The 26,025-nt window shown below is 39.9% G+C and overlaps 2 protein-coding genes across 3 annotated transcripts in view; both read left to right on the top strand.

Moving 5' to 3' along the window:
- The window catches only part of LOC129417454 (tau-tubulin kinase 2), a 34,995-nt gene extending 14,063 nt beyond the window's left edge, over positions 1 to 20,932 (top strand). Inside the window, exons 5-16 of one of the 2 annotated variants that reach the window (XM_073864864.1) lie at positions 5,685 to 5,825; positions 5,938 to 6,042; positions 6,173 to 6,238; positions 6,344 to 6,436; positions 6,534 to 6,659; positions 7,437 to 7,594; positions 7,701 to 7,902; positions 7,992 to 8,203; positions 8,348 to 8,888; positions 12,727 to 13,059; positions 16,062 to 16,966; positions 17,316 to 20,932. In XM_073864864.1, the coding sequence (XP_073720965.1) occupies positions 5,685 to 5,825; positions 5,938 to 6,042; positions 6,173 to 6,238; positions 6,344 to 6,436; positions 6,534 to 6,659; positions 7,437 to 7,594; positions 7,701 to 7,902; positions 7,992 to 8,203; positions 8,348 to 8,888; positions 12,727 to 13,059; positions 16,062 to 16,966; positions 17,316 to 17,763 (3,330 nt within the window). In that variant the 3' untranslated portion in view covers positions 17,764 to 20,932. The remainder of the gene's footprint in view (positions 1 to 5,684; positions 5,826 to 5,937; positions 6,043 to 6,172; positions 6,239 to 6,343; positions 6,437 to 6,533; positions 6,660 to 7,436; positions 7,595 to 7,700; positions 7,903 to 7,991; positions 8,204 to 8,347; positions 8,889 to 12,726; positions 13,060 to 16,061; positions 16,967 to 17,315) is intronic. The other variant, XM_073864865.1, reaches the window with a different exon arrangement.
- Positions 20,933 to 21,659: 727 nt separating this feature from the next.
- On the top strand, positions 21,660 to 25,773 carry LOC141349028 (NADP-dependent oxidoreductase domain-containing protein 1-like). The gene is made up of 6 exons (XM_073864867.1): positions 21,660 to 21,864; positions 21,960 to 22,117; positions 24,526 to 24,706; positions 24,980 to 25,137; positions 25,292 to 25,487; positions 25,586 to 25,773. Exons 1-6 carry the CDS (start codon positions 21,707 to 21,709, stop codon positions 25,743 to 25,745), a joined length of 1,011 nt encoding a protein of 336 aa, XP_073720968.1. The 5' UTR covers positions 21,660 to 21,706; the 3' UTR covers positions 25,746 to 25,773.
- The last annotated feature ends 252 nt before the right edge of the window (positions 25,774 to 26,025 follow it).

The following is a 26,025-nucleotide window of genomic DNA, read 5'->3' as shown; positions in this document are numbered from 1 at the left end:
TTAGTTTATTATACTTCCGGGTTGACGGGGGAACGCTGGCGCGTTTGGCTGCCGCTCCTCGCTCCCGTTTGTTTGTTTGTTTATTTATTTGCTTCCAAATAGTAAGCTACGGTTTTGGAGCTTTTAAAGTCTGAGGAAGTTTAAAAGACTGAGTTACCCTTCGAATCACTGGATTACGTACACTGGAGTTACATTCCTATCCACTGGATTACGATGTGTGTTTTAGTTTCACCTGTTGGCTTGTTACTAATTTTGAACGTCTGCTGTTGGAACAAACTTTCCCGGTGCCCTCCTCTGGATCTTCACTTCTGCGAGGCTGCTATTAGTGTGGATTCCCGTATGGCGTTAAGGTATTCTATTTGCCAACTGTTGAAATTGAAACAGAACTTTTACCTGGCACATGATAACTATACTAACTGTGATGATGCTGGAATACTCCGGCGAAAGCGCTATTTACATCGCTCTTCAAGGCGTAGCGTTATCTGTTCCTCATCTGATGCTGTTTCCTACCCTGCATTTCTTCGTAAACCTCACAGTCCGGTGTATAAACCTGCTGGAATTAATTTTAACAACTTGACTATGATTACATGCAAAGAGCATTCACGGAAGGTTTTGGAATCCCCGTGCCTGTTAAAATCTGCATGTTTTAACGCACGCTCTGTCAACAATAAAGCGGTGGCTTTATCTGACATTATTTTAGAAGAAAAACTTGACTTTCTAAGTATAGTCGAGACATGGCACAAACATTCGGACGGTCTTCTCTTTAATGAACTCACTCCTGCAGGTTATGGTTTATTGGATCTCCCGCGATCCACTGGCACTAGAGGTGGTGGCATTATTGTTCTATACAATCAGAAATACAATCTAAGACCCGTTGCTGTTCCGGTGTTCCCCTCTTTTGAATGTCTTGTTTTAACTGTTTCTGGTTGTCACTCAACTGCCATAGCTACAGTCTACCGGCCACCTAAAGCAAACAAAGACTTTTTAACTGAGTTTGCGGATTTGCTGTCGTATATGTGCCTCAAATTTCAGAAAATCCTTTTATTAGGGGATTTTAACATCCATATGGACAAAAAAGATTGTGCATTAACAAAGGATTTCTCGTCCTTGCTGGAGTGCTTCGATTTAAATCAATTTGTTGACTGTACTACACATAACAAAGGACATATTTTAGACCTAGTGATATCAAATGGGTCTTTTGTGTCTAGGTTGTCTACTATTGACTTAGGATTGTCTGATCATCTGGCAGTCTTTTTTGATATGCATATACCTGTCACAAACACTGTTTCCTCACGTATTATGACTTACCGGAAATGGAGATCGGTTGATCCTTATGATTTCTCTGTTTTTATTGATTCTTCATTAAGTTGTTTTACTCCATCTGACCCTCTGGAGAAAAGGGTCTCTATGTTAAACTCGGCTCTCCTATCTGGCCTGGATTTATTTGCTCCTCTAAAATCACGCTCTGTTTCATTCATGCGCCCTGCTCCATGGTATAATGATGACTTGCGTATGATGAAAACATCTTGTCGTAAAATGGAGCGTAGGTGGCGTTTCTCTGGTCTGACTGTTCATTACGAGATATGGAAAGACTGCCTACAAGACTACAAGGCTGGAATTGTTTCTGCCAGATCTGACTACTTTTCTAAGATGATCAATGACAGTCAGAGTAATCCTAGACAACTTTTTAACTCCATTAACAAATTACTGAATCATAAAACTGTCACTCATGTTACTGCTTCTGATCATCTCTGTAACAGGTTTCTGGACTCTTTTGTCACCAAAGTTGAAAACATTCGTAGAGGTTTTTGTAATTCTACTTTAATGTCTTCTGATTTTATTCCTTCCTTCTCTGGTACTAAGTGGTCTAAATTCTGTACAATTGATTCAGACTCTCTGTTAGCAGAGGTTTCAAAAATGAAAGCAGCCACCTCTCTATTAGATCCCATACCATTTGGTATGTTTCAGTCATGTTTTGATTCACTGTGTCCCTTTCTTTTGAGTATTATAAATGACTCCCTGTGTACGGGGGTTGTACCTGCGGCTTTTAAAACTGCTGCTATTACACCAGTACCTAAAAAGTCAAATATTGACTATGAGAACTTCACAAATTTTCGTCCCATATCTAATCTCCCTTTTTTTGCTAAACTTATGGAACGAGTAGTTTCTTCTCAGTTGATTTCTCATTTAACTGAGAACAATCTCTTTGAGCCTTTGCAATCAGGTTTTCGAAAATCACATAGTACAGAAACAGCTCTGGTAAGGGTGACAAATGACTTGTTAATCGCTTCAGACTCTGGCTGTCTTTCAGTTTTGATCCTACTTGATCTCAGTGCCGCTTTTGACACTGTTGATCACTCAATTTTAATTACTCGTCTTGAAACAGTTTTTGGTGTTTCTAACACCGTTCTGAATTGGTTTAAGTCTTACCTTTTTGATCGGAAGCAGTTTGTAGCCATTGGTGGTTTTAGATCTGAGGTTAATGTTGTGCAGTCTGGTGTCCCTCAGGGGTCAATTTTGGGCCCTCTTCTTTTTAATATTTACGTCTATCCTTTAGGCCAACTTTTGAGATCACTTGGTTTAAAATTTCACTTCTATGCAGATGATACACAGATCTACATTCATTTTAGACCTAATGAAATTGTGCCAGTCAATTTTCTTTCTGAGTGTATTTTTAAGATGAAAGAATGGATGACTGAAAACTCTCTTTGTCTTAATAGTGAAAAGACTGAGATTATGCTTGTTGGTTCACCTCACCAACTACGCAAAGTAGAGCCAAGCACATTAACTCTTGATGGTTCAAATGTGGAGTTTCGGACTAGGTTGAGGAATCTAGGAGTGATTTTTGATGCCAATCTAACGTTTGAACCTCATGTTCTGAATACTGTAAAAATTTCATTCTTTCATCTTAGAAATATTGCCAGGTTGCGTCCTATGCTGTCTTTTAATACTGCTGAGAAATTGATTAACACTTTTGTGTTTTCTCGTATTGATTACTGTAATGCCTTGTTAGCTGGAGTGTCAAAAGCTACCCTAAACAGAATGCAGGTTTTGCAAAATTCGGCTGCAAGAGTCCTGACTAGAACTAATATACGAGAACATATTACTCCTGTTTTGGAGTCTTTGCACTGGTTACCCATTAGGTTTAGGGTGGACTTTAAGATTTTGATGCTTACTTATAAGGCATTGCATGGTTTGGCGCCTCAATACTTGACAGAGCTTTTAATTCCATACACTCCAAAACGTGATCTTCGTTCCTCAGAAACTGGTCTTTTAACTGTTCCCTCAACTCGTTTAAAACTAATGGGAGACAGGGCTTTTTCCTCATTAGCTCCGAAACTCTGGAATTCTCTACCATTTGAGATTAGGCAAGCAAATTCTTTTGGTATTTTTAAATCTCAGCTTAAAACTCATTTTTTTATGTTAGCTTTTAATTGATTGATTGCTTTTATTTTTGTTTTATATTGTATAATGTCTCTTAATTCTAATCTTTATTATGTGTTGTATCTCTGTTGTTTTAATTGTTTTTGTACAGCGCTTTGAGATGTGCACTTTAAAGGCGCTATAGAAAATAAAGAAAATAAAGTTTATTATATTATTTTGTTGTTAACTTTTATTTAAAAAAAATGTGCATGCTTCTATTTTGTACAACATAATTAGCTTGCTAGTCCGCTAACGCAGACGAGATATCGCAATGACAAATTTTTGAACAGGCATTAGTGCTAGGTACCAATCGGGGTCCTAGGGGAGACCGAATTGCCAGGGGGACCGAATTGCTCATGACAACGGTTCACGGTAAAGAACCGAATCGTCTCTTTATCCTCCCACGGTTCAGCACGCAGGTGCTTCGCGGTGCACCTTGTTTAATTCGACCATGCATTTATTATATAGATTGGATAAAAAAAATTCATAAAACTGTTAATGTATGGTTCTGAATAAGCTATGTGTGTGTTTACGTGAGCGTACCTGTCCAATCAACTCGTAATATGCAAATCTCACGTGTTGGTGCGCGAGCACGCAGGTGTGTGTGTGTGTGTGTGTTGCGGACCATTTAGCGTGGCAAGCGAAGGAGAAAAGCTGCTAATAGAGGCACTGCCATCTTCATTTAAGTCTACTGCAGCAGCGATGCTCAAGAAAACGTGGACAAAACTGTAACATTTGCGAGTGGCGGATGCTTAATGCAAATTTGATATGATGAAACAGCACACATTGCCTTCTGTGTTTAAATGTTAAAAAACATTTAACAGATCTTCTTGCGAAAAAACTTGAAGATAGTGGCATAGAATATAAAAAGTAACCCAGTGTTCTAAGCGATTGATGAAGTGCACTGTATGTTGGTACATGTAGGATAATAATTATGGCCGGGACTCGATTAAAAAAATTTATCTAATTAATTAGAGGCTTTGTAATTAATTAATCGAAATTAATCACATTTTAATCACATATAAATATTTAACCTGAGAACATGAGAAGTTATTTTTCACATGGATTTTTAGTATACCATGAATAATGACTGAATACATAAGCTTAAGCAACAAAATATTGTTTATTTTTGTTTATTTTGAGTCGGGCTAACGTCCACGCTAGCTGCTATATGTTGTTTTGCATTGAGATGATACTTGAGGCTCGATGTGCTGCGGTGATATGTGAATTCCTTGTTGCATAGCTTACACACAACCATGCTCTTATCGACGCTTCCATCCGTTCTTTTTTATAAAAAAAATTCCCATTCACGGGGCCAACCAAATCGATCTCATCAGCTTCTTCGTTCATGTTCACTGTGGTTTGTTGTTGTCTGAAGTCATGAACGCTAGTTGGTGCTCCAGTATAATCGGTCAGCCAAAACTCATCCAATGAGAAATGTTCCGCGGTGCAAAAATAAGTGTGATTAAAATGCGTTAAAAATGTTTAACGCGTTATTTTTTGTGTAGTTAATTAATCTTAATTAACGCGTTATTTTTTGTGTAGTTAATTAATCTTAATTAACGCGTTAAAGTCCCGGCCCTAATAATAATACAAGTGCTCTTAAGTGAAAATGTTGATTTTGGCAGAGGTTAAAAATTGCTTAGGTTTTTATTTTTGTAAAGAAGCCTGCTGTGACCAAAGTGTTAGGTGTTTGTAACCCAATAAATAATTTTATTTTCTTTGAATTTGAGAGTAGCCTTTTTGTCCCTGTAAACATGCACACACCGAAACATACCGAAACCGTGACCCTAGAACCATGATACGCACCAAACCGTGAGTAATTTGAACCGTTACACCCCAAATATTTAAAGAAGAGCATTTTCTGGGAGGCATTAAACTTTTGTGAAAATAATGAAAAATGCTGGCTGGGAAAGAGTTAAGGAGCATAACACACTGTGAAAGGAACCGCATGATACATAAACACACCACCCCAGTGGAACTATTGTTACATCATTAATATTGACTAGACCTTAATTTGCTATCACAAATTTTAACAGTAAATGTTTATAGATGATATAAAAAAGTTTGAAAACATGCATTAACAATCGTCTATGTACAAGAAGCATTAATAATTCATATAGAAATAGGATCCTAAATTTAGTTACAGTATGAATTTGATGACTTCAGCCTTTGTAGCAATGATGCATTTATTTATGACTTTCCATTAAACCTGTCTATGAGTCAAATGTTGGGCCCTTAATGGTTTGCTTGTGATGCAGGGTCGTAATTTAGCAGACCTGAGGAGAAGTATGAACCGTGGTACTTTTACAGTCAGCAGTACTCTCAGACTGGGTTTGCAGATGCTGGAGGCTATTGAGAGCATCCACTCAGTTGGCTTTTTACATCGTGACATAAAACCGGTGAGAAATGCTAGTTCAAACTTTTTTCCAGTTAAAACTATCTATGTTATACATTAATGGTAGTTGTTACTTTAATCACATAACTTCTTGTGCTTGTCCACTCTGTTTTCAGTCCAACTTTGCCATGGGCCGATTTCCTAGCACATGTCGGACTTGCTACATGTTAGACTTTGGTTTGGCACGGCAATTTACTAACTCCTGCCAAGAAGTCAGACCGGTCAGTATCAACACTGCTTTATTATACTACTGTCTAACTTTGTATGTATGTTTGTGTGTTTTTATTTTTCTGGAGTTCATGTGTGCCTGAATTTTATTAATGCATCCTAATAATATTTTTGCTTCCTTAGCCCCGCCCAGTTGCTGGTTTTAGGGGTACAGTACGCTACGCCTCAATGAATGCTCATAAGAACAAGGTAAAAAAAAACTTCATTTAATCACTTTTGTAAGTCAAAACCTTACTGACAAGAACAATCAAGATAAATCCTGTCTTCTGATACGTTTTGCCCTGTCTGTCACAGGAGATGGGAAGACATGATGATTTGTGGTCTTTGTTCTACATGTTGGTGGAGTTTTTGGTCGGGCAACTACCTTGGAGGAAGATAAAAGACAAGGTGCTGATCAGGCTAGAGTACAAAATGCTATGAACAGCTTTTTACTGCCTGTTGGGAAATTATGGTAATATTTGTATTTATTAATTTATTTATTTAGGAGCAAGTGGGGAAGTTAAAAGAGACGTACGATCATCGGCTCATGCTGAAGCATCTGCCCCCAGACTTCAGCGTATTTCTGGACCACATCAGCAATCTGGACTACTTTACCAAACCAGACTATCAGGTAAAAATTCTGCAGATTTCTATGGAATATGTAACAGTTTGTGGTTAAACAGATTTGATTCAGGGTTCCCACGGGTCCTTGAAATCCTTGAAAGTTTGTGAATCTGGGGGAAACAATTCAAGAAATACAAACATAGATACAGGTCATTGAAAGTGCTTGAATCTATTTTATGCAAGAAGTTTTCTAGGGAAAAAAATCAATATTATTCCCTTGAAGTGTAGGATAATATCATAAAATTCTAGACTTTTTAAGCACACGTGCTAAACTGTTAGCTTTAAATGCTTATATCTTCTGTATGCGAATGTTGAATCATACCAAAATGCTTTTTTGCATAGTCGTGTTTGACACATGAAAACGTCTCGGGTTACGTATGTAACTGTTGTTCCCTGAGAAGGGAACGAGACGCTGCGTCTCCCTTGCCATACTTCCTGCGTCCTTGTAAAGCTGTCTTTGGCAATATTTCAGATAGCGATATACTTCCTGGCTCCCGTGTCACCCTGTTTTTGTCATTAAGCCTTACCATTGGTTGAATTTGATATACACATTCAGATGCACTTGGAGGCATCCCCAAAGTGTCACCGCAGAGCCCCTTTGAAAGGGAACTGTAATAATGTATCTTGAAAGGTAACACAATGTAACCTTGCTCTCACTTGAAATGTGTCCCCCCATTTAGTCCTTGAATTTGAGGCTATTGGACCTGGAAAGTCCTTGAAAGGTTCTTAAATTTAAACTAAGGTGTGGGAACCCTGTTGATTACTACCAATCTTTTTACTACAGCTATTAAGGACCGTTTTTGAGAAGAGCATGAGAACCTATAACGTAGTGGAGAATGACCCTTATGACTGGGAAAGGATGAGTTCAGATAGCCCAATGACAATCAACACTGCAGCAAACACACCACAGCACCACACACGCCTCACGCCAGCTCAGATGGGGTAAGTTAATGTGATTGCTCATCTTTAAGTTCATTGGACACACTTTACGATTTTTGATACTTGTAGTACCACAATGAAAAGTGCTCTGGTTTTTCTGTTTTTGCAGCATTGTGAATGCCTCATTGGTGCCTGGAGATCTGAAGGAGAACACAGATGAAGGTCTCCAGCACGAGCAGCTCAGTGATGGAGACAATGCCCGGCCTGAGCAATTACCCGGATCTCCTAACCTTCCACTCAGAAACCAGGAAACCGATGTCTGGGAGGACCTGGACCGTAACCGCAACCGGATCTGTCCTGTAGTCTGGAAGGTAGCATAATGTGTACAGTCTGCTGTGTCATTAACAGACACCTTTGTCTGTAGCACTGGGTTTTATATTCTGTTGTCCTTCCCTTATAGATGGCAACAGAGGATGAACATAGTAACCAAGGCATTCAGAGCCCCCATGCAGGGCCTAGCATTGGTTCTCCAGTGCGAGTCCGATCAGAAGTGGTGCCCTCAGATAGAGAGACTCCTCTTTTGAGGAAACTGCGCAATATTCACAGTTTTGAGCTGGAAAAGAGGCTAACTTTGGAGCCGAAACCCAATACTGAGCGCTTTGTTGAGGCATGGTAGGTCCCTTGCAAATGTATTGCATTATTCCAAGATTGCATTTCCTTGGTTTATCTTGCGATCATGTCAATTTCCATCTACATTACTGAATAGTGTGTATAAGATTGTCTTTGAATCTGTTTTCAAACTCATTTTGTGTGCAGTTCTGGTAAGCAGCCATCTGGTACAGTGAAGGAAGGAGAAGGTAATGGTGTCTCTGGCTTGGCCAATGGAAGTCACGCTGAGCATGTTTGGCACTATGACGAGGAATTCCGCTCTGGTGGTGGTTCACTCAAGCCTGCTTCCCCGATCTCTTTTGAGCTGGGTGATGGTGCTGCTAACAGCGGCTTTGTCGCTCTTAACCTGAGCTCAGGACTACAAGATGTTGAGTTACATGATTGGGTGATGGTGGAGAAGGGTTCTGAACTGCAGGACTTCAGAGATGCGGCACGAAGTAGCCCTGGCCGGGAGGCCAAGCTCACAAGTAGTCCATCAGGTGATTGTGAAGAGGAACCAGATGTTTTACAGCCAATGGATGAATCACCAGACAAAGAGTCCACTCCAAGTCTAGTACAAGAAGACATTGCCACTTACACCACCCAGAGTCCACTAAGAATGGAACGGTTGGAGCTGAGCGTTGTCCCTGCAACAGGTGTTACCCCCACCAGCCCTGCCGAGGCACTGGCTGAAGGAGCACTTACACAGGTAATTACACATCAAATATATAGTATTATTGTTATTGCAACTTTAACAACTTGGAAAATCTTCCTTGGAAAAGGGGGTTTATGAGATATTTAGACCAATGTTCACAAATGCCTTTTTGGTTTCTGAACCATTCCCCAGTATACAAATTTGTCAGCAAAAGTGCCTCCTATCAGTTTTATTTAATGATTAAAAGATAAATTAATATGAATTTCCATATTGTTTTCCATAAAGTAGTCACCATATTTGGGTCAGGTGAACCTCAGACCAGTTTCTCACATTAAACAATAATATGGATTTGATGTTGAAAAAAGTTGTCATTGCATTGCAATGTAATGACCAGCATATTTGACTGTGACAGTGCCAAACAGGAACCAAGGCTGTACCATGGCACTGTTTAGGCCTATTGAAAACAAAATTGGTACGTATGTTAATGGTACCAGAGGAACACTGCCAACTACTAGTAAAGTTTGTAAATTGGGCTTATATTTTCAGGCCATCAGAAATTTTTGGACATATTTCTTTCATTCCTTTGATCATGTACATATTCAGCCGCCTTTTTCATGCTTTGGGGTACCTCGAATATGAAGACCAGAATGGTTTAATGCTTGATATTTGCCTTCAACTACTAAAATCCATTGATAGATATTTGATATAATATAAGGTAATATAATGCCCCATGGTCTTGAATTACATTTTTATTCAGGTATTTTTTACATTGAAGCTATCAGGTTTTTTTATTTAACAAAATCCCTCTTGTATTTTTTCTTTGTTCTGGGTGACACAAAGCTAACCCTTCTTCTGCCGAACCAGCCTGATCTCAGTGGAATTTGTAACTATTGTCTGAGGTGGCTAGTTTGTAAAAATTCAAACATGTGACGGTACAAAAATGTATGATTGAAACAACAAAATTATGAAATCCCCACCTCTATACAGTGTCATTGAGGCAAAAGTACATTGTACAAAAACATATGAATGAGATCATACAAATGTATAAATTTTGCTATCTTGTAAAATAGTTATGAATTGCCATGAGATTGTGTTGACATGCGGATGGCAGAAACATAAAGGCTGTTCATTTTTCAGTAACAGTTGGGGCCAGTGACTGATTTTTCGAGGGCGCAGGATGCGAATCTTATTAAAACATGTACAGTATTTTCCGGACTATAAGTCACTCCGAAGTATAAGTCGCATCAGTTAAATAATGTGTCATGAAGAGGAAAAAACATATATAAGATGCAATTGTTTAAAAAATTATTTCACAAAATTCAAGCCCAAAAACAGACATTTAGGGTGTTTTCACATATGTTGGTGCGCACCGTGGTGCGGCCTCGGACCGCACCAAAATACATTGTATCATTTTTCATTTAGTGCGGTCCGTGTTCACATATGTTGTTTTTACAGTACTCAAAACGCCGCACTGTGCACCATGTGACAACGGTCAGTGCTGTCATTCGTCTCTGACAGCTCTCACCATCTCATGACCACCCCCCATGTTTCCACGACAACCAGCCTGACAGGAAGAACGACGCTAGCAAGATATGGAGATAAACGATGGACGTCTTTGCGAAGTTTCTTTGCTTTAACGTGAAATTGGGCAACTGTTCTATTAAAGCCCTTCTCACGGAGCCAGCAATATTTTTGTGTGTGGAGGACAGCTGTGCATTTATAAAATCATCAGCTCAAGTGTCCAGGAGACAGTGAAACACTGCAACAGACCAAGATTGCCTTGTTTGTTGTTAACCCACAATATAACACTCGGCTCATGTCACGACGGAAGCCCAGTGGATCAAACATGTGGAGAACTTCCTGTATTTGGTTCAACTCGAGGTACAGCCGCTCAGAGACCACCTATTTAGAGCGGTCTTGGAGCGGCCTATAGTGCGCACCAGAGTGCGGCTGTTGTGTTCACACTGACCCAAAAGAACCGTACTCGGACCGACACGTCATTTGGGCCGACCTAAACAGTGTATGTGTGAAAACACCCTTATTTTGGAAATGCAAGTTATTCAACTAAACAATAGCACAGAGAACAACAGGCTGAATAGGTGTCCGTACAGGTTAGCGTAACACATAAAGGGTTATTCAGCTAACATAAACAATAGCATACAGAATAAACAGGCTGAATAGGTGTCTGTACATGTTAGTGTAGGTGTAGGCTACAGGAGCAGCATATAGCGCCCTCTCGGGGCTGTAGAAGGTAATGGTTTTTACTGGTTCATATGAATTCATTTTGACATAAGTCACACCTGACTATAAGTTGCAAGACCAGCCAAACTATGAAAAAAAGTGCGACTTATAGTCCAGAAAATACGGGATTTAGCTCGACATGTGTGTGGCTCATCATGTCAAAATATGTGTTTGGAGCATCATGTGAACCTAAGCGCATCACACGTCATGTTAAAAATACGTGCCTGCTGCAGACGCTTCGAAGTGGTTTATGAAAAAAGAGATACTCGCTTAACACTAAACTCTGATTACACATGAGATTAAGTTAGGGTGTTTTCACATCTGTAGTTCGGTTCATTTGGTCCGGGCCAAAAACAAAAAATTATACATTGTAACTTTTTTAGCAGTCTTGGTTCCTTTTCACACCACACTCATTGCTCTGTTCCGCACCAGTTGAAACAAATCAAAAAATCAGTCATGTGATAAGATCCACATCACTCATTGGCTACATGTATTTGAACGTATTTCCTAAACTGCTTCTCGATTGGTCAGAATCAACATGCGCGAAATTCCAACCGAACCCTGGAAGTAAACAAAAAGAAGGAAAATGCAGCAGACACCATGGACAGACGGCTGCGCGCTGTAATTATGTCTCCGTGGTTGTTATGCATAGTTTGTATACAGCACTCTAGACAAACCGTTCATTTTCAGAATGAATCGCGGATGGGGCTTGAAAACAACATTTTAATGCACTACAAATGGCGAAGACACCAAATTTCTGAGGCTCCGCCCGCACCTCCTCGCAACTCCAGGTATGTCCGCGATCTGTCATTGTGCTAATATTGCTAATAGAAACTGTCAACAAACACTTCCTCATCCAATAATGCACGGCGCAGCTGACTACGGCAGCTGGTTTCGTCCAAAATGCGTAGTACTTTGGCAGTTAGGTCGCTTAGATCTCGGATCGTGTTCTCACCACAAACAAACCGCTCTAGAGTTTGCTTGAAAGCGTACGCGGTCTGCTTGTTTGGTCCGCTTTTGGTACGCACCAGAGTGCGATTGCTGCATTCTCACCTACTGAGCAATCGAACTCTGGTACGATTCAACTGAACTAAACAAGGCAGATGTGAAAGCACCCTTAATGTCTTATGAGTATTTTGTGAACATGAGTGTCTCTTTTATCATAAACCTTTTCAAAGCCTTTGCACCGAACACATATTTTGACATGACGAGCCACACATGACACTCTGAATACATTTTGAATTTGCGCCTCTCAGAAGAGAAGTCACCGGCCGCCACTACACAGCAATAAGATACAAAATGTCATCCTTCTCTGTTGTGTAAGCTTATGTTAGTTTGAGTTAACCTGATCTTGCTATCTGAGCTCTTCTATCCTTATTCCCCTTGTTGACTCGTTACTACATTGACTCGCCTAAAGCTTGTTTTAGTACAGAGATCCCTGGAGAATGCCACATAATTTTCTATATTCTGTATTCTTTCAGTCAAGATGTATGATGCTGTACACGCTCAAACATCCTATCCATAGTTATCTTTCTACCCATTTTAATCAATCTTTTCACTGTTCCCTCTGATTATTTACATCCTCACTACCCATTCACCCATCCCGACTTCCATCACCTCCCGTCAACCATTCTTCATCTTGCTTTTCTAGTTTCCCACTTCTCCTGCATCCCATCCTGAGGAGTTTATGGCAAGGACGTGCAGCCCCCTGCACCTGCGCTCCCCCAGCCCGCACACCCTCCTGACCACCCTCTCGGACCCCCTGCACCAGCGTGCTCCACCTGGGATGCACCGCAGTCAGTCTGCAGACCACCAACACCACCCTTCCTCCTCCACCTCCTCGTGCCACGCCTCGCTGCCATTGCCTTCCCACTCCCGTGCTGTTTGTTCACCTGGACGTAGGAAACTTCCTGCCATTCCAGCTGCTGCCGCAAATGCCAAGTTTCCCTCAGTCATACGAATTACCCGTGCTCAGTTTCAACAGGTGAATAGTCACTCCCCTCTGTGCTTTCCATTAATCCACACTCTCCTCCTGTCAAATCCGTCCCATCACCAAACATTTCTCTCCAAGTACCTACATTGTAAATGTTTTTGTGTTTCAGTTCTTGTGTTTGACTGGGGTACTAAATGTTGCTTTATTTGTGTCATTTTATCCTCAGAAAGCTCCAAAAATACTTTACTCCAGTTGTGTTTGTGCATGCTCAAATATGTTTTTTGTCAGTTGTGTCTGTTAAAACAGTCAGATGACATTGTAAAGCATTATAGACCCTTTTACAGCCCACGTGATCAAATAGCCTGCGCGCGCATTTCGGCAACAGAAGTGGTGTTGTTCCCCAGTGGTTCTAATGTGTAAGCAAGTTTATCAAAATGGTTTCCCAGCATCAAAATGTCTGGTTGTTGCATTTGGTTGCACTAATATAATATACTAATTTCAATATATAGGTATATATGTATCTGGACACTTTATATTTGGTGATCTGCTAACGTCTTTTATCCACTCCACTATAGTGCACAGTAGAGCTGTAATCGGGCCTTAAAAGTTAGGCCCGAAATGACCGGAGCCCGACAGAATGCAGCCCGAACCCGAACGTACATTTAGATTGACAGCTTTTTAAAAGCCCGAACCCGTTTACAGCCCGACATTATTTAAATGTGCGCACACACACAGCTTTTGTCAAGAATGAGTAATTTACACAGGTTTTAACATTATTTATTCATTACTAATAATCTACACGCAAACTTGGAAGTTGAAACAAAGAAATAAAATAAGTCATCTGTAACATTGTAACATCTCATTCTAAATAGGTCTATGCAATACACTATAAATAGGCCAATAAAAAATATTATTTCTTAACGAATTAAATTAAGATAATACATTCTGAATTAAGATGGGTATTTGACAATAACGAAATTAAGAGAAAGGCTCCGTGGGATTTGCGTCGGCACTTCTCTCCATTACTGCCAACATTCGTCTATATCCTTTGTCTAAATTATGTATTTAAGACTCAATTAATATTTAGTTATACATTGAAAAACCTTTACTCACCAAGATTAGGCTACATGTTTTTGATGAGGAAAATTATTAATTAAATGGCTTCAGCGCGGTCCTGCGCTACTGAACTTGACTGCTCATTTACCTCACAAAGCCGGAGCGGAAGCCCGAGCCCGCCCCGAGCCCGTGTAAAATGTTAGAAATGAAGCCCGAACCCGCCCGAGCCCGCCGGGTTCCGACGGGTCCCGTCGGGTTCGGGCAAAGATCTTCAGCTCTAGTGCACAGATCTGGTAGCTGTGTTGAAAAAAGTTGATAAGTCAACTTTTTAAAATAACTTTCACTGTTTGTGTTGCTTCACTGCTGATTCTTGCCGTACTTCAGTTGCCAAACTGCGCGCGCATACGTTGCCACGTCATTAGAGGTCGACCGATATGGCTTTTTCTCTGGCCGATGTTTAGGAATCAGGGCAGCCGATGGCCGATATGTTTGGCCGATTTTCTATATGTACATAATAATCAAAATGTTCTCATCATTAGCAGATATTTTTAAATGTAAAAATGTCACTATTTAAGTCAAAGGATTAAAAAAAATTATGACTGGTCTTTCTGAAGAGTTTTACAACCTCCTCTGCACCACGCATTTATCAGACACAGATATTACCTGACACACTGCTGTCATCATCTTTGATCAGTTTTTTACCATGGCTTTTATTGCTTTGTAGGATAAAATCCTTATTTGGTAGACCTGATAAATTATTTATTCATCATAAAGTTAACATAGTAAATGTCTATGTTTTTTAGTTGAGACTGTTATTTAGGGCAAATCTTTCTAAACACATTTACATTCTCATTTCTGAGGCGCTTTAAGTGACTGATTGTGCTGATAGTGACGTCTTGTGAGTTTAGTGTTGGGACAGATCTGGTGTTTCAACCGTTCATTCAAACGAATCCGTTCAAAGGAGTCAGTTCGCGAATCGGACGCGTTGTGTTCTAATCTAGTTTGAGCAGCGCAAAACTGTAAACAAAGTGTTACTGTAACAATACAAAAAACATTTCCTCTGTGGATATGATTTGGTCTTCCGACTTTTCGCCATCGAGTCAGTTTTGTTTTGAGTAATAAAAGCAGCTCTGCTCTCTCTGTCAGTCAAACAAAGATCATCATCACTCATTAATCACATGAAATGAGCCTAATCTTTGCACGGACAGTGCACCGCGAGACATAAGCCCGTCGCGCTGTTGTATTGGCGGCTTAATTCGCGCGATCCCGCCATCGTTTACTAAAGCTGTTTGTAAACAAGGCACGGCTGCACACACACGGGAGCGATCTGCTTGCAGCGTCACGAGTTCTACACAAAAACGCGTAGGTGCCCGCAGATGCACCTGCCTATTTATCAGCCTAATTTTGCAGCAAAATCGGCCAAAGCCGTTTTTTTTAAATATGCCAAAAATCACCCAAATAATCGGCCCGGCCGATAAATCGGTCGACCTCTACATGTCATCATTGTCTACAAACAGTAAAAGGGTCTATAGGCTTGCTCCTGATGGTGGCAGTTTTGTTCAGCTGCAGTGCAAGAGAAAGATTTTAGTAAACTGGCTCTTTAAAAAGTCTCTGTACTTGGCGTTTATGTTTGCAGCGCCTCCAGGCAGCCATTTCAGTCATACAAAACCTCTTTACTTAAAGGACACGTAACACATGTAGTTTCTGCTAATTTCATGTTTTTTTCCCAAGATGTCTAAACATTTTCTCTTTCCTAACATTGAGATGTTGCATGTGTTTTGTAAAGGATTCGTTTGTATCTGCATGCGTGTTTTGGGAGATTATTTATATATGTGGTCAAATGCAGTGAGTTCATTGCAATAATAGATTTTTCTTTGTCTTTGAAAATATGGTATTGAAAACATCCCTCCACTCAAGATTTATTCAGTTAAGATCAAGCTCATGTTATCCATTAAGGTCACGTTATGCATACTCCGTTATCTTTCTCCCTCTCTCAGCTAACTGCTCAGCGGCCCTCTGTGCTGTCCTCCCAGTCTGCATCTGACAGCGTTCCACTGGAAAGACATGATACTGATAATGGTAACAATGTGATCCATCCACAAGACAACACAGCAGACATCAACTCTCCACAGGAGCTGGTCCCATTCCAATCCCCCAGTCCCTCTAATGGTGAAGGGGGTCCTTTGCTCAATGGGAATGAACCTCAGAAACCTTCTAGCCCGGTACCAAGCCTTGTGCTGTCTCCACGCACACCTCCCTCTCCGCAAAGCCCCGTTCTGATGAACGGCTGTCATACACCTTCTTCAGGCGCTCAGAGAGATGCCAGCGAGCTGCTTCCAGAGCTCAAAGAGCCGAAGAGTGATTTTACCTTACCTGGCCACTCCACAGAGCACCACCAGCCCTCCATGGAGGAGAACAAAGAAGAGATTCCTGGCAAAAATGGTAGTCCCACCCCCTCATCACCTGCCTCTGTGCCCAAACAAGATCTGAATCGTCGACACAGCCGTATCCCAGTGCTAGAACCTTCTAGCCTTCTGGACCCACCAGTGGGCTCTGCTAAAGAACAGTTGCTGCAAAAGAGGGTTCACCATATTCCCATTTCACCCTCTGCTTCCCCCTCATTATCTTCAGAGAGACGTGTAATCGTGGCTGTCATGCAGCGAGATCAGCTCTCCTCTGCCTCTTCTGAACGCTCTCAGGATGATGAGTCGATTCTAGGTTCTCAATCTGACCGTCAGGGCGATGATGCTCCCTCACTCTCATCCTCCTCCAGCCCTCTTTTACGCAAAAGCAAGATCCCCCGCCCCGTAATGCCCAAATCTGGTCCGGAAACCGTTACAGCACACTACCTGCCCCGCCCACCTCCAGGAAAACCGCCGAGCCGTTCTACTGTGGATGGAAGGTAATAATGTTGGCCTGTTAAAGCTAGCACACATTAAAACTGTTTTCTCTTTGAAGAGCTATAGACCAGGGGTTTTCAAATCTGTCCTGAAGGACCACTAGTACTGCATATTTTGCATGTTTCCCTTTTGTGACACGCCTCATTCAGTTACCTTACACACCCAGTTCAGGTCTTGCAGTCTCTACTAATAAGCTGAAGATTTAAACCAGGTGTGTCTAATGAGGGAGACATGCAAATTGTGCAGTACTAGTGGTCCTCCAGGAGGACAGGTTTGAAAACTCCTGCTATAGACCTCTATTTACAAAGTATGATTGTCATGTCTTTGGTTAATTTTATCTAACTTCTTCAGGTTGCGACGTTACAGGATGCGTGCCAGCAGCACCAGTGACTCAAAACTGCTAACCTGTCTGGCCCAGCTAGTGCACTCCAGTTCCCCACGTGGCTCTCCACACCATATCCGCCCCTCCCCACAGCACATGAGCGCAAGACACGTGTTTGTCAATTCCACCTCCGCTGCTCACGTTCTCCACCAGCGTAGCTCTAGCGCCTCTCCCCGCAGCTCCTCCTCACTGCAGCGCTCCGTAAGCTCCTCTCCATCCCGCCACGAGCACCGCGGGGGCTGTCTGGGGCGCAGTCGCTCTCCTCCTAGTTTTTCAGGATCACCTCCTATACGTCGCTATCATCCCCAAACACAGGAAGGATGCTGTGGCCGCCAGGCCCGTTCTGCTACTGCACACACCCAATGGGGCAAAGCTGGCAACCATGAGGTCAGGTGCTCCAACAAGCTGAGCAGATAGTTAATCAAGGGTTTGAGATGGTGTTAGATCAAGTGAATAGATTTAAAAGGGACTTCTGGGTACTCACCCACCCCTATGACTGCATCCTTCTATTTTCTAGATGCTCCATTGCTTTCTTTGCATCTTTGGCCTTGTTTTTAAGGTGTTAGCCTTTTAAGAACACTAAAGTATAGGAGAGAATATGGAAGGTTATTTGTGAAGCTAACTGGCCAATTCTGTAGTGCTTTGTAGTAGTTTTCTTTTTAACATTCCAGAGCTTTTATGAAAATGATTGTATGTATTTATGAACGATAGAGTGTTGTCTATTTGCATCAAGCAAATAGTATTATAGTATTTATTATGTTAATTATTTGGGCATTGATGCACATTGCAGTTCTCTTAAGAGTGCAGTGGCAGGTACACTGACAAATCATGCCACCCTTTCTCGCTCTTGCTGTATTTTTTTAGTTACTGTCAGCACCTTGAATTGTAAATATGTGAACACAGCTGCTTCCAGGTACGCAAACTCAATTTTTTGTTTTGTGTCCAGGGTGGCTGGAACACAATTCATAATGCAATACAAGTATGTGTTGCATTCTCAGTGTTGCCACAAGGAGCGATACGTCGGTCAGTTACCTTTTAAGTATGGTTCACTCAACATTACATCAGTAACTGACACTATGGGCAATCGCCTTCCTCCTCGATCTACCTGAAGCCTATTAAATAATGCCAGTGCAGTTGCAACTCTCACTGTGTGCACTGTGGTCAGGGCCTATCGACCCTAAAGCATGGCATCCTCTAACTGGGTCTGGCCAGCTGCCAACCTCAAAGGCAACTCTTGCTTCAATGCCTTGCGAGGTAACAGCCTGCTTTAGGTTTTTCAGGCCTAACTCCTGAATTCCCTGGATGAGAATAGTCCGGACACCAATGCCTTCAAGGATCTCCATAGTGCGACGGACTTTATGCTGAAGCACACCAAGTGCACGGTCCAGGGGATGTCTCTTGTTATTATTGTAACCTTGGTTCCCTGAAAGAAGGCAATGAGACGTAACATAAATTAGCCACATTCTGCTGTTCAATTGAAAGATTTTAAGGGTATTAGTTCTTCGACAGTGTATTATATAGCATTAATGGCTTCGCCCCTGTGCCCTTCTTGATCAGCATTGGCCAGTGCGAGTTGCAGCTGCACTGGCGTTATTCAGTAGGCTCGAAAAGGAAGGTGATTCCCTATAGTATCATCTAATGATGCAATGTCTCGTTCTTGTCTCTCAAGGAACTGAGGTAATTATAGTAACCAGAGACATTTTCCAATCAGTACCTTCGGGTTAGGCAGTTTCATGGCAGTGCAATAGTTATAGAGAATCATGCTGCTTGGATAAAATTTGTTAAACTGTCAAAATGTTTATAGCTACCAACGGAATGGTAACACATCCAGTTAAATATCACAGACATTTGATGGTGACTGCATGCCTGCAACGCATTGGCCAAGGATTCATGCTTGCGTTCACATACTTGCAGAACATGTTTCTGGCCTAAGTGAGTGCAAGGGGAATGCCAGAATTGCAGTTCCTTCTTCTTCTTTAAAAATGCACACTGTGGTAACAATCAAAAATGGTCTTGCACTTTGATGTGCCTAAAGAAGTTGTGTGGGGAGTGTACTGTATTTGGGACATGGCAGGCGTAAGCTTCCAGAAACTACGAGTCACAAACAGTTATTTTGACTAGAGCTTCTGATATCCCACAGCATTATAATTTTTTTTATTAAACACATCCACATTAAGTACACAAAATATTAAGGTACTGAGTTATTTTTAATTTGGGAATTTAAATCTGTGGCCACACAATTTAGCAGGACGATCTGCACATTACCTGAACCATCTGTAATTCATATCTTCTGCCCCTTTTTGATGCCAATAGAAATCCCAGTTTAGTTCCGAACCATTCTGCTATATACAGCCAATATTAACATTTCATATCGGCCTTTGTATTAGAGTTGCATATTAATACACTGAATAAATACTGTCATCACGTAAAATATAAAGAAAAGTTGAAAGTCAGCACTTGCACTTAAGCCTGGCGATAACTGAAACAACAGCCAATAGTTTTTGACAAATTAAATCATTCTATTATGTGCCATATAATGTCCAATCATTACTACACAAAGTTTTACAATTTTACAATTGAAAAAAGTTTTACAATTCAAAAGCTCAGCATTTTTAGTGCAGTTTGCCATTGGTCCATGCACTTTCTTTTGCATTTAAGTTCTTTAGCTCAATAAAAATAAATGTTTTTAAAAAGTGTGCAGCTAATTTCCCCTAAGGAAATTTCCCTGGAGCATTAACTCAGCACTGTCTTCCTTTTTTGTTTGTATTACGCTGTATTATAGCTCACATTTCACATACAAGGCCAAATCTTTGCATGAACTACAGCAAAATGCTACAAAGTACAATACAACAGCTAGCAATTTTTCCATGTACTGTACTGGAAGTATGTAGCCTGAGAAGTTTGTCAGCTTGTAAATAGAGACTTGTTTTCTTGAATTTTCTCTGTATTGTCTAAAATATATTCACATTACTCACATTTTAACTTGCACTAAAGGAGAGATTGTCTGTTTAAAATGACTTTGTTAATGCTTGACTCTTTGCATTCAGACACATTTATGTATATGAGGGTATATTCTGGTTGGTGGTTTACCGGAGCATGTTGGATATCAGCAGATTAAACCATGTTAATATTTTTAAGCGAAAATGTTTATTTTCAGCTATATCAATATAAATTCTTTGGTCAGGCACTATTTGTAGTTACATTACAGCACTGTTTAATATAATGTTGCATTTATTGGTTTTTAATAAGACTGATGTAAAGCAGCTATCACTACTCTGCCCTAAAACACTATCTTGTCCATCAGTGAATTTTTAGGTACTATCCCTGCAATAAACTCTTAGGCCATAGGAGATTACAGATAAATTTCAACATGGTAATGTTTCTATATTAATCAGATCACATTTGAATATTTTAGAGGAAACACTCCACATACATTTTTCTTGAATTCCCAGGTATATTTATCAAATACTTGGGTTACAAGCTAGGTAAAGGCAGTTTGAGTGTATTCGCTATGCCTTAAAATGGGAGAAAGATGCAGATTTCAACATGCAATAGGACAATAAGAGAACAAATGAATTTTAAAGTATTTTTAACTACATATCTAAATGTGCTGTAAAGGGGGTTTGTGTGCTGTAAGAGACTTATTTATTTGAAAATGTATTAAAAAAGCCATTTGCCTTCTGTAATATAAACTCACAAATTTCTTGGTATTTCCACTCAGTTTACCCTTTTTTTCTCTTAATCCAAGAAATCAAACACAAAATTCACAATTATATTAGTTATATCTATTTGTTTTTGTTGACATCCACCTTATTTTGTCATGCACTTGTATCCAATGTTTAAATTGCACAGTATTATGGTTTGATAGTGGACTCCATGAAAGTGTATAGAACGTAATTTAAGAAAACTAGAATGGTGAAAATGTTCCAAATGCTGAATTTGTCTATTATTAACTGCATTTTCCATTGTTTAATTTTTATTTACATTTTTTTGATCCATAATGTTGGTCTTAATTTGTGAAGTTCAATGTACAGTGTACAAAAGATTGGTATGGGGATAGGAATATGTTGTACATTAATGTAATTATTTTCATTGTCAATTTTTATTTGTATCATAAATGCCTTGTACAGTGTTTTTATTTTTGTTTCGTTTATTTGTTGTTATTTTCTTTTAAATTATTTTGTATTTTATTTTTATAAACTTGAATAAAATTTTCATTCAGCATGCCAAACAAGGACTTTTGTTTTAAAAAGCTGACACGCAAAGTGGTTGCCATAGAAGCCAAAACAGTTTACACATAACTACTTATTACAAATTAAAGTGCTCTGGCAGCTTTGCCAATAGTCACACAAACGACGCAATGATGGACTTGACTGAAAATTTAAAATCGCTTGGATTTGAGGCCGGACTCACGGAGGATGAGAAAGAATGTCTGTATCTGCGCAGTCGCTCAGCCGGGTTGACTGTAAGCGGATGTGCGCATGTTGTGTTTGTGTGTCAGCTAGTCCGTTTATTAAGGTAAGAGTAATCAATATTGTTCATTTGTTAAGAGTTTTATTTTTTACACAGACTCCATTTATTACGTGATTACAACTATTACAATTTTTACACAGAAAGAAAGTTTCTGAGAATGTCACTTCTAAAACCCATCTGTCTTTTGGTATAATTGGTGGAGGACACATGGGTAAACAGCTGGCAATAGTTTTAATGCATGTAAACAACATCAAGCCATCTGACATCAACATCTCAACTAAAAGACCAGAGAATTTAGGTTAGTACATTTTTATTTAATTTTTTTGTAGGTGGATTGTGTGTAATTATTATGTATATACAAACACACACATAAGAAATTTAAGAAACATGTTATTTATGTATATATTATATAATTATATATGTGTGTGTGTGTGTGTGTGTGTGTGTGTGTGTGTGTGTGTGTGTGTGTGTGTGTGTGTGTGTGTGTGTGTGTGTGTGTGTTAAATACTTTTATATATACAAAATAATTACATACAGTGCACACACATATATTATGCAAAAACAAACTTTTATTTTGTATGTGATTAATCTTTTGACAGCCCTGTAAATTATACATATATAACACATTAATATTTCCATTTTTACAACTATGCTACTACTACAAAATATGTGATAAAGTAAAAATGTACTATTATCACCTTTTGGTCTAATGTCTCAGATCGGTTTTGCTGTGTCCGAAACGGTCTACTTCCATACTATATAGTAGGCGAAAAGCAGTAAGCGAGGTGAGGAGTATATCCGAATTCATATTATTACAAAAAACATTAGGCGAAAAGTACCTGGATGACCTACTACCTCTGGCAAGATACCGAAGTGTTCATTCGATGGACCCTATACTATCCCGGGAGAGGAGTTATCCAACAAAGAAGAATAATGTTTTATTCAAAAATGTCCAACACGGCTTTATTCCATACATATATTAAACAGCTGTCCCTTGGGTTTAATTTGCACTTGTTTAGTGTTATTCATGTTAATGACTAACTTGTTGTTATGACAATGTATGTCATGTGATGTATCAACATGACGGATGTAGGACCGCCGAATGTCGGTGGGTAGATACTTCATCTAATTCAGTACCTACTTTCACAGTATGCGATTTCGGACGCAGTCTTTGTGTATGATTCTGCATCAGCATGCTTACGGCTGTTACCATGGATACGCAGGTATTTGTTCTCTCACCTGCGACCCACTGGCGCCCTCTCACCATGGAAGTCAATAATGCAATCAAGATCTGTTTAAGCCACGGTCACACTAGACTTTTCGTCCCATTGACTTTCATTCACACACAAGCGAATGCGTCTGACCAGAAATGCAAGCTCGTGCGATGATATCATGTGGACCATTGTAAACAGTACAAAACCGGTATGTCACTCCGTGACCTGTCTTGCTACTGAATAGCACGAATGGACAAAGCCAAATATCATATTGATAAGCTGATCTTCGCCCACTCCCTGCAGCAACGTCCGACAATTACTGGCATACATGCTCAAAGTCTAGTGGCTTTAGACTTAAATGGATAGTTCGGCCAAAAATGATATTAAACCCATGATTTACTCACCCCCAAGCTGTCCGAGATGCATATGTGCATCGTTTTTCAGACAAACACATTTTCAGTTATTTTAGAAAATGTTTTAGATCTTTCAGTTAATTAAATGTGAAGTTACGAGGTTCACGACCTTCAAGTCCAAAAAATGTGCATCCATCCTTCACAAAATAAATCCAAACGGCTCCAGGATGATAAATAAAGGTCTTCTGAGGGTAAGCCGCACGGTGTTGTTGTAGAAATAACCATATTAAAAACTTTATAAACCACAATAACTACCTTCCGGTAGCGCCGCCATCTTAGACTCCTCTGTATTCAGGAGAGAGTATTAGTGCAGTGTACGCACTTTTTTTAGTGACGTATGACAAATTCGGAGGACGGGGCCACAGAGCAGCAGCAGAGTAACCTCCGTACGCTGCGTAAGCTCTCATCCTGAATGCGGACGCGACTAAGATGGCGGCATTACCAGATGCGAGTTATTTTGGTTTATAAAGTTTTACATGTGGATATTTCTACAACGAAACTGCGCGGATTACCCTCAGAAGGACTTTGTTTATCATCGTGGAGCCGTTTGGATTTATTTTGTGAAGGATGGATACACACTTTTTGGACTTGAAGGTCGTGGACCCCATAACTTCACATTTGATTAACTGAAAGATCTAAAACATTTTCTAAAATAACTGAAAATGTCATCGTCTGAAAAATGATGGACATATGCATCTCATATGCATCTGCATTTAATATCATTTTTGGCCGAACTATCCCTTTAAAGGTGTGTGTAAATTGTAGCAGAATCTAGATTACGAATTGCAATCATTAGTTCACTCCTCAATTTCAAAATGTATGTGGTAGCCGTCACAAGACAACGTTGTCGTCTGAGACAACGTAGAGACGAAACATGCTCTGTAGAACAGTTTGTCTGTTTAGGGCTACTGTAAAAACATGACGGCGACTTCCATGTAAGGGGACCCGCGGTGTAAGTAGATAAATTTCAATGTCATTATGTAACGTCTTTATACACCACTGATAATATAGTTCTGTCAAGAGATCCTCCTTAAAGTTACACAATGCACCTTTAAAGTGTTCTCTTTTTATATTTTTAGTGGAAATTTCAAAGACGGGTGTTGAATGTTACTATGACAACATTAGACTGGCTAAGTGGGCAGATGTGCTGTTCCTCTGTGTCTTGCCCTCTCATCTACCTCAAGTGTGTGCAGACCTTCGCTCCCATCTGCCCTCGCGCTGTCTTGTTTACAGTTTTATCTCTGCGACTCCATTAAAAAGGTACCATACAAGCTGAATATTACTTAAGATTTATTAGCTTTAAACCTTCCTTTGGAGATGTCCTCATTTGTATAAACACTATAAAAATTTTGTAAATAAAGTTTTTTTTTTGTAAAAATGCAAAAGGTTTTCTTTTAGTATATGCATAGTGTTGTGTTGTGTGACAGCACTCCCCAACACCGCCATAGCCAAATGATTTTTTTAATCTTCCTGTCATCTGACCTGGAATTGTCTTCTAAGGTCTTTTCAAATTACTTTTTGTTTTCAATTCAGGCTTGCAACCCTCCTTGACCACAGCTTTATTATTAAACCCCGGTATGAGTTTGTGGCTTGCGGTGATGTCACCAAGATGTGGTACCTCCACAGTGAAGTGACAGCAGCTTTAAAAGATAAGGAAGTGCTTGCAGCCTCCATTCCTACTTCAATGAGTGGTAAGTAGGAACCACCGGTTTTCCTTCATAATATATTGTTATTTCCCTTCAGATTACGTCTGGAAAGTATGAACCTGCACGTCATGTAAAGTCAATATAAAGTGGTTTTGTTTAGTGTGCTAAAATAATCCTTTGATTGCATTGTTTACTGAAGGTGGCCTCTCCCTGGATCTGAGTTGGGTGTCTGCTGTGCTGTACAGTCTTCTCAACATGTGTACCGCTGAGAAACTTGGTTCCCAAAAGGCTCTTCAACTACTTAATGATCTGTTTAAGACAAACATCACAACAAATACATTTAGTCTTCAAAGCTTTAACTCATCGTGTGCTTCTGCTCTTCTTAACTCTGATGAGTGGGTATAATTGCACTGGAGTTATTTCGGTCATGTTTAAATAATGGAGATATAAACAATACAGATTCTCTATGCCTGATGTTTCTGTTGTTTTACAGCCCTTTTCCATGGATCAACCTGGTTGATGCACAAACTAAAGAGACTCCATTATCTGATTTGGTATCAAGAAATCAAAGCTTGCAAGACTGCATTTCAGTTGTGTTCCAAAATATGTTCTCAAATCTGGAAGATGGACCAAAAGATGGTTTACCTGGGTGAAACAGAAATTAAACTGCACAAAATATCAGCTTTACAGTTTTGTGTTTATTTTTTATTTGTTTGTCACAGCTGAAAAAGTATGTGTTATGTATACATAATAGTCTAAAATACAGTGAGGAAAATAAGTATTTGAACACCCTGTTATTTTGCAAGTTCTACAACTTAGAAATCATGGAGGGGTCTGAAATTGTCATCGTAGGTGCATGTCCACTGTGAGAGACATAATCTAAAAAAAATCCAGACATCACAATGTATGATTTTTTAGCTATTTATTTGTATG

Source organism: Misgurnus anguillicaudatus, unplaced genomic scaffold (genome assembly GCF_027580225.2).
Source record: "Misgurnus anguillicaudatus unplaced genomic scaffold, ASM2758022v2 HiC_scaffold_28, whole genome shotgun sequence".
Classification (NCBI taxonomy): domain Eukaryota; kingdom Metazoa; phylum Chordata; class Actinopteri; order Cypriniformes; family Cobitidae; genus Misgurnus; species Misgurnus anguillicaudatus.
The sequence above is the reverse complement of the archived record's forward strand: the minus strand, read 5'-3'. Positions and strand labels throughout refer to the sequence as shown.

What these genes read in the sequence shown, in the direction of transcription:
- LOC141349028 (XM_073864867.1), top strand. Translation starts at nt 21,707, where the DNA reads ATGATGGACTTGACTGAAAATTTAAAATCGCTTGGATTTGAGGCCGGA. An exon ending in TCTGCGACTCCATTAAAAAG is followed by an intron (nt 24,707 to 24,979) that starts GTACCATACAAG and finishes TTTTCAATTCAG; the next exon opens with GCTTGCAACCCTCCTTGACC. An exon ending in GCTCTTCTTAACTCTGATGA is followed by an intron (nt 25,488 to 25,585) that starts GTGGGTATAATT and finishes GTTGTTTTACAG; the next exon opens with CCCTTTTCCATGGATCAACC.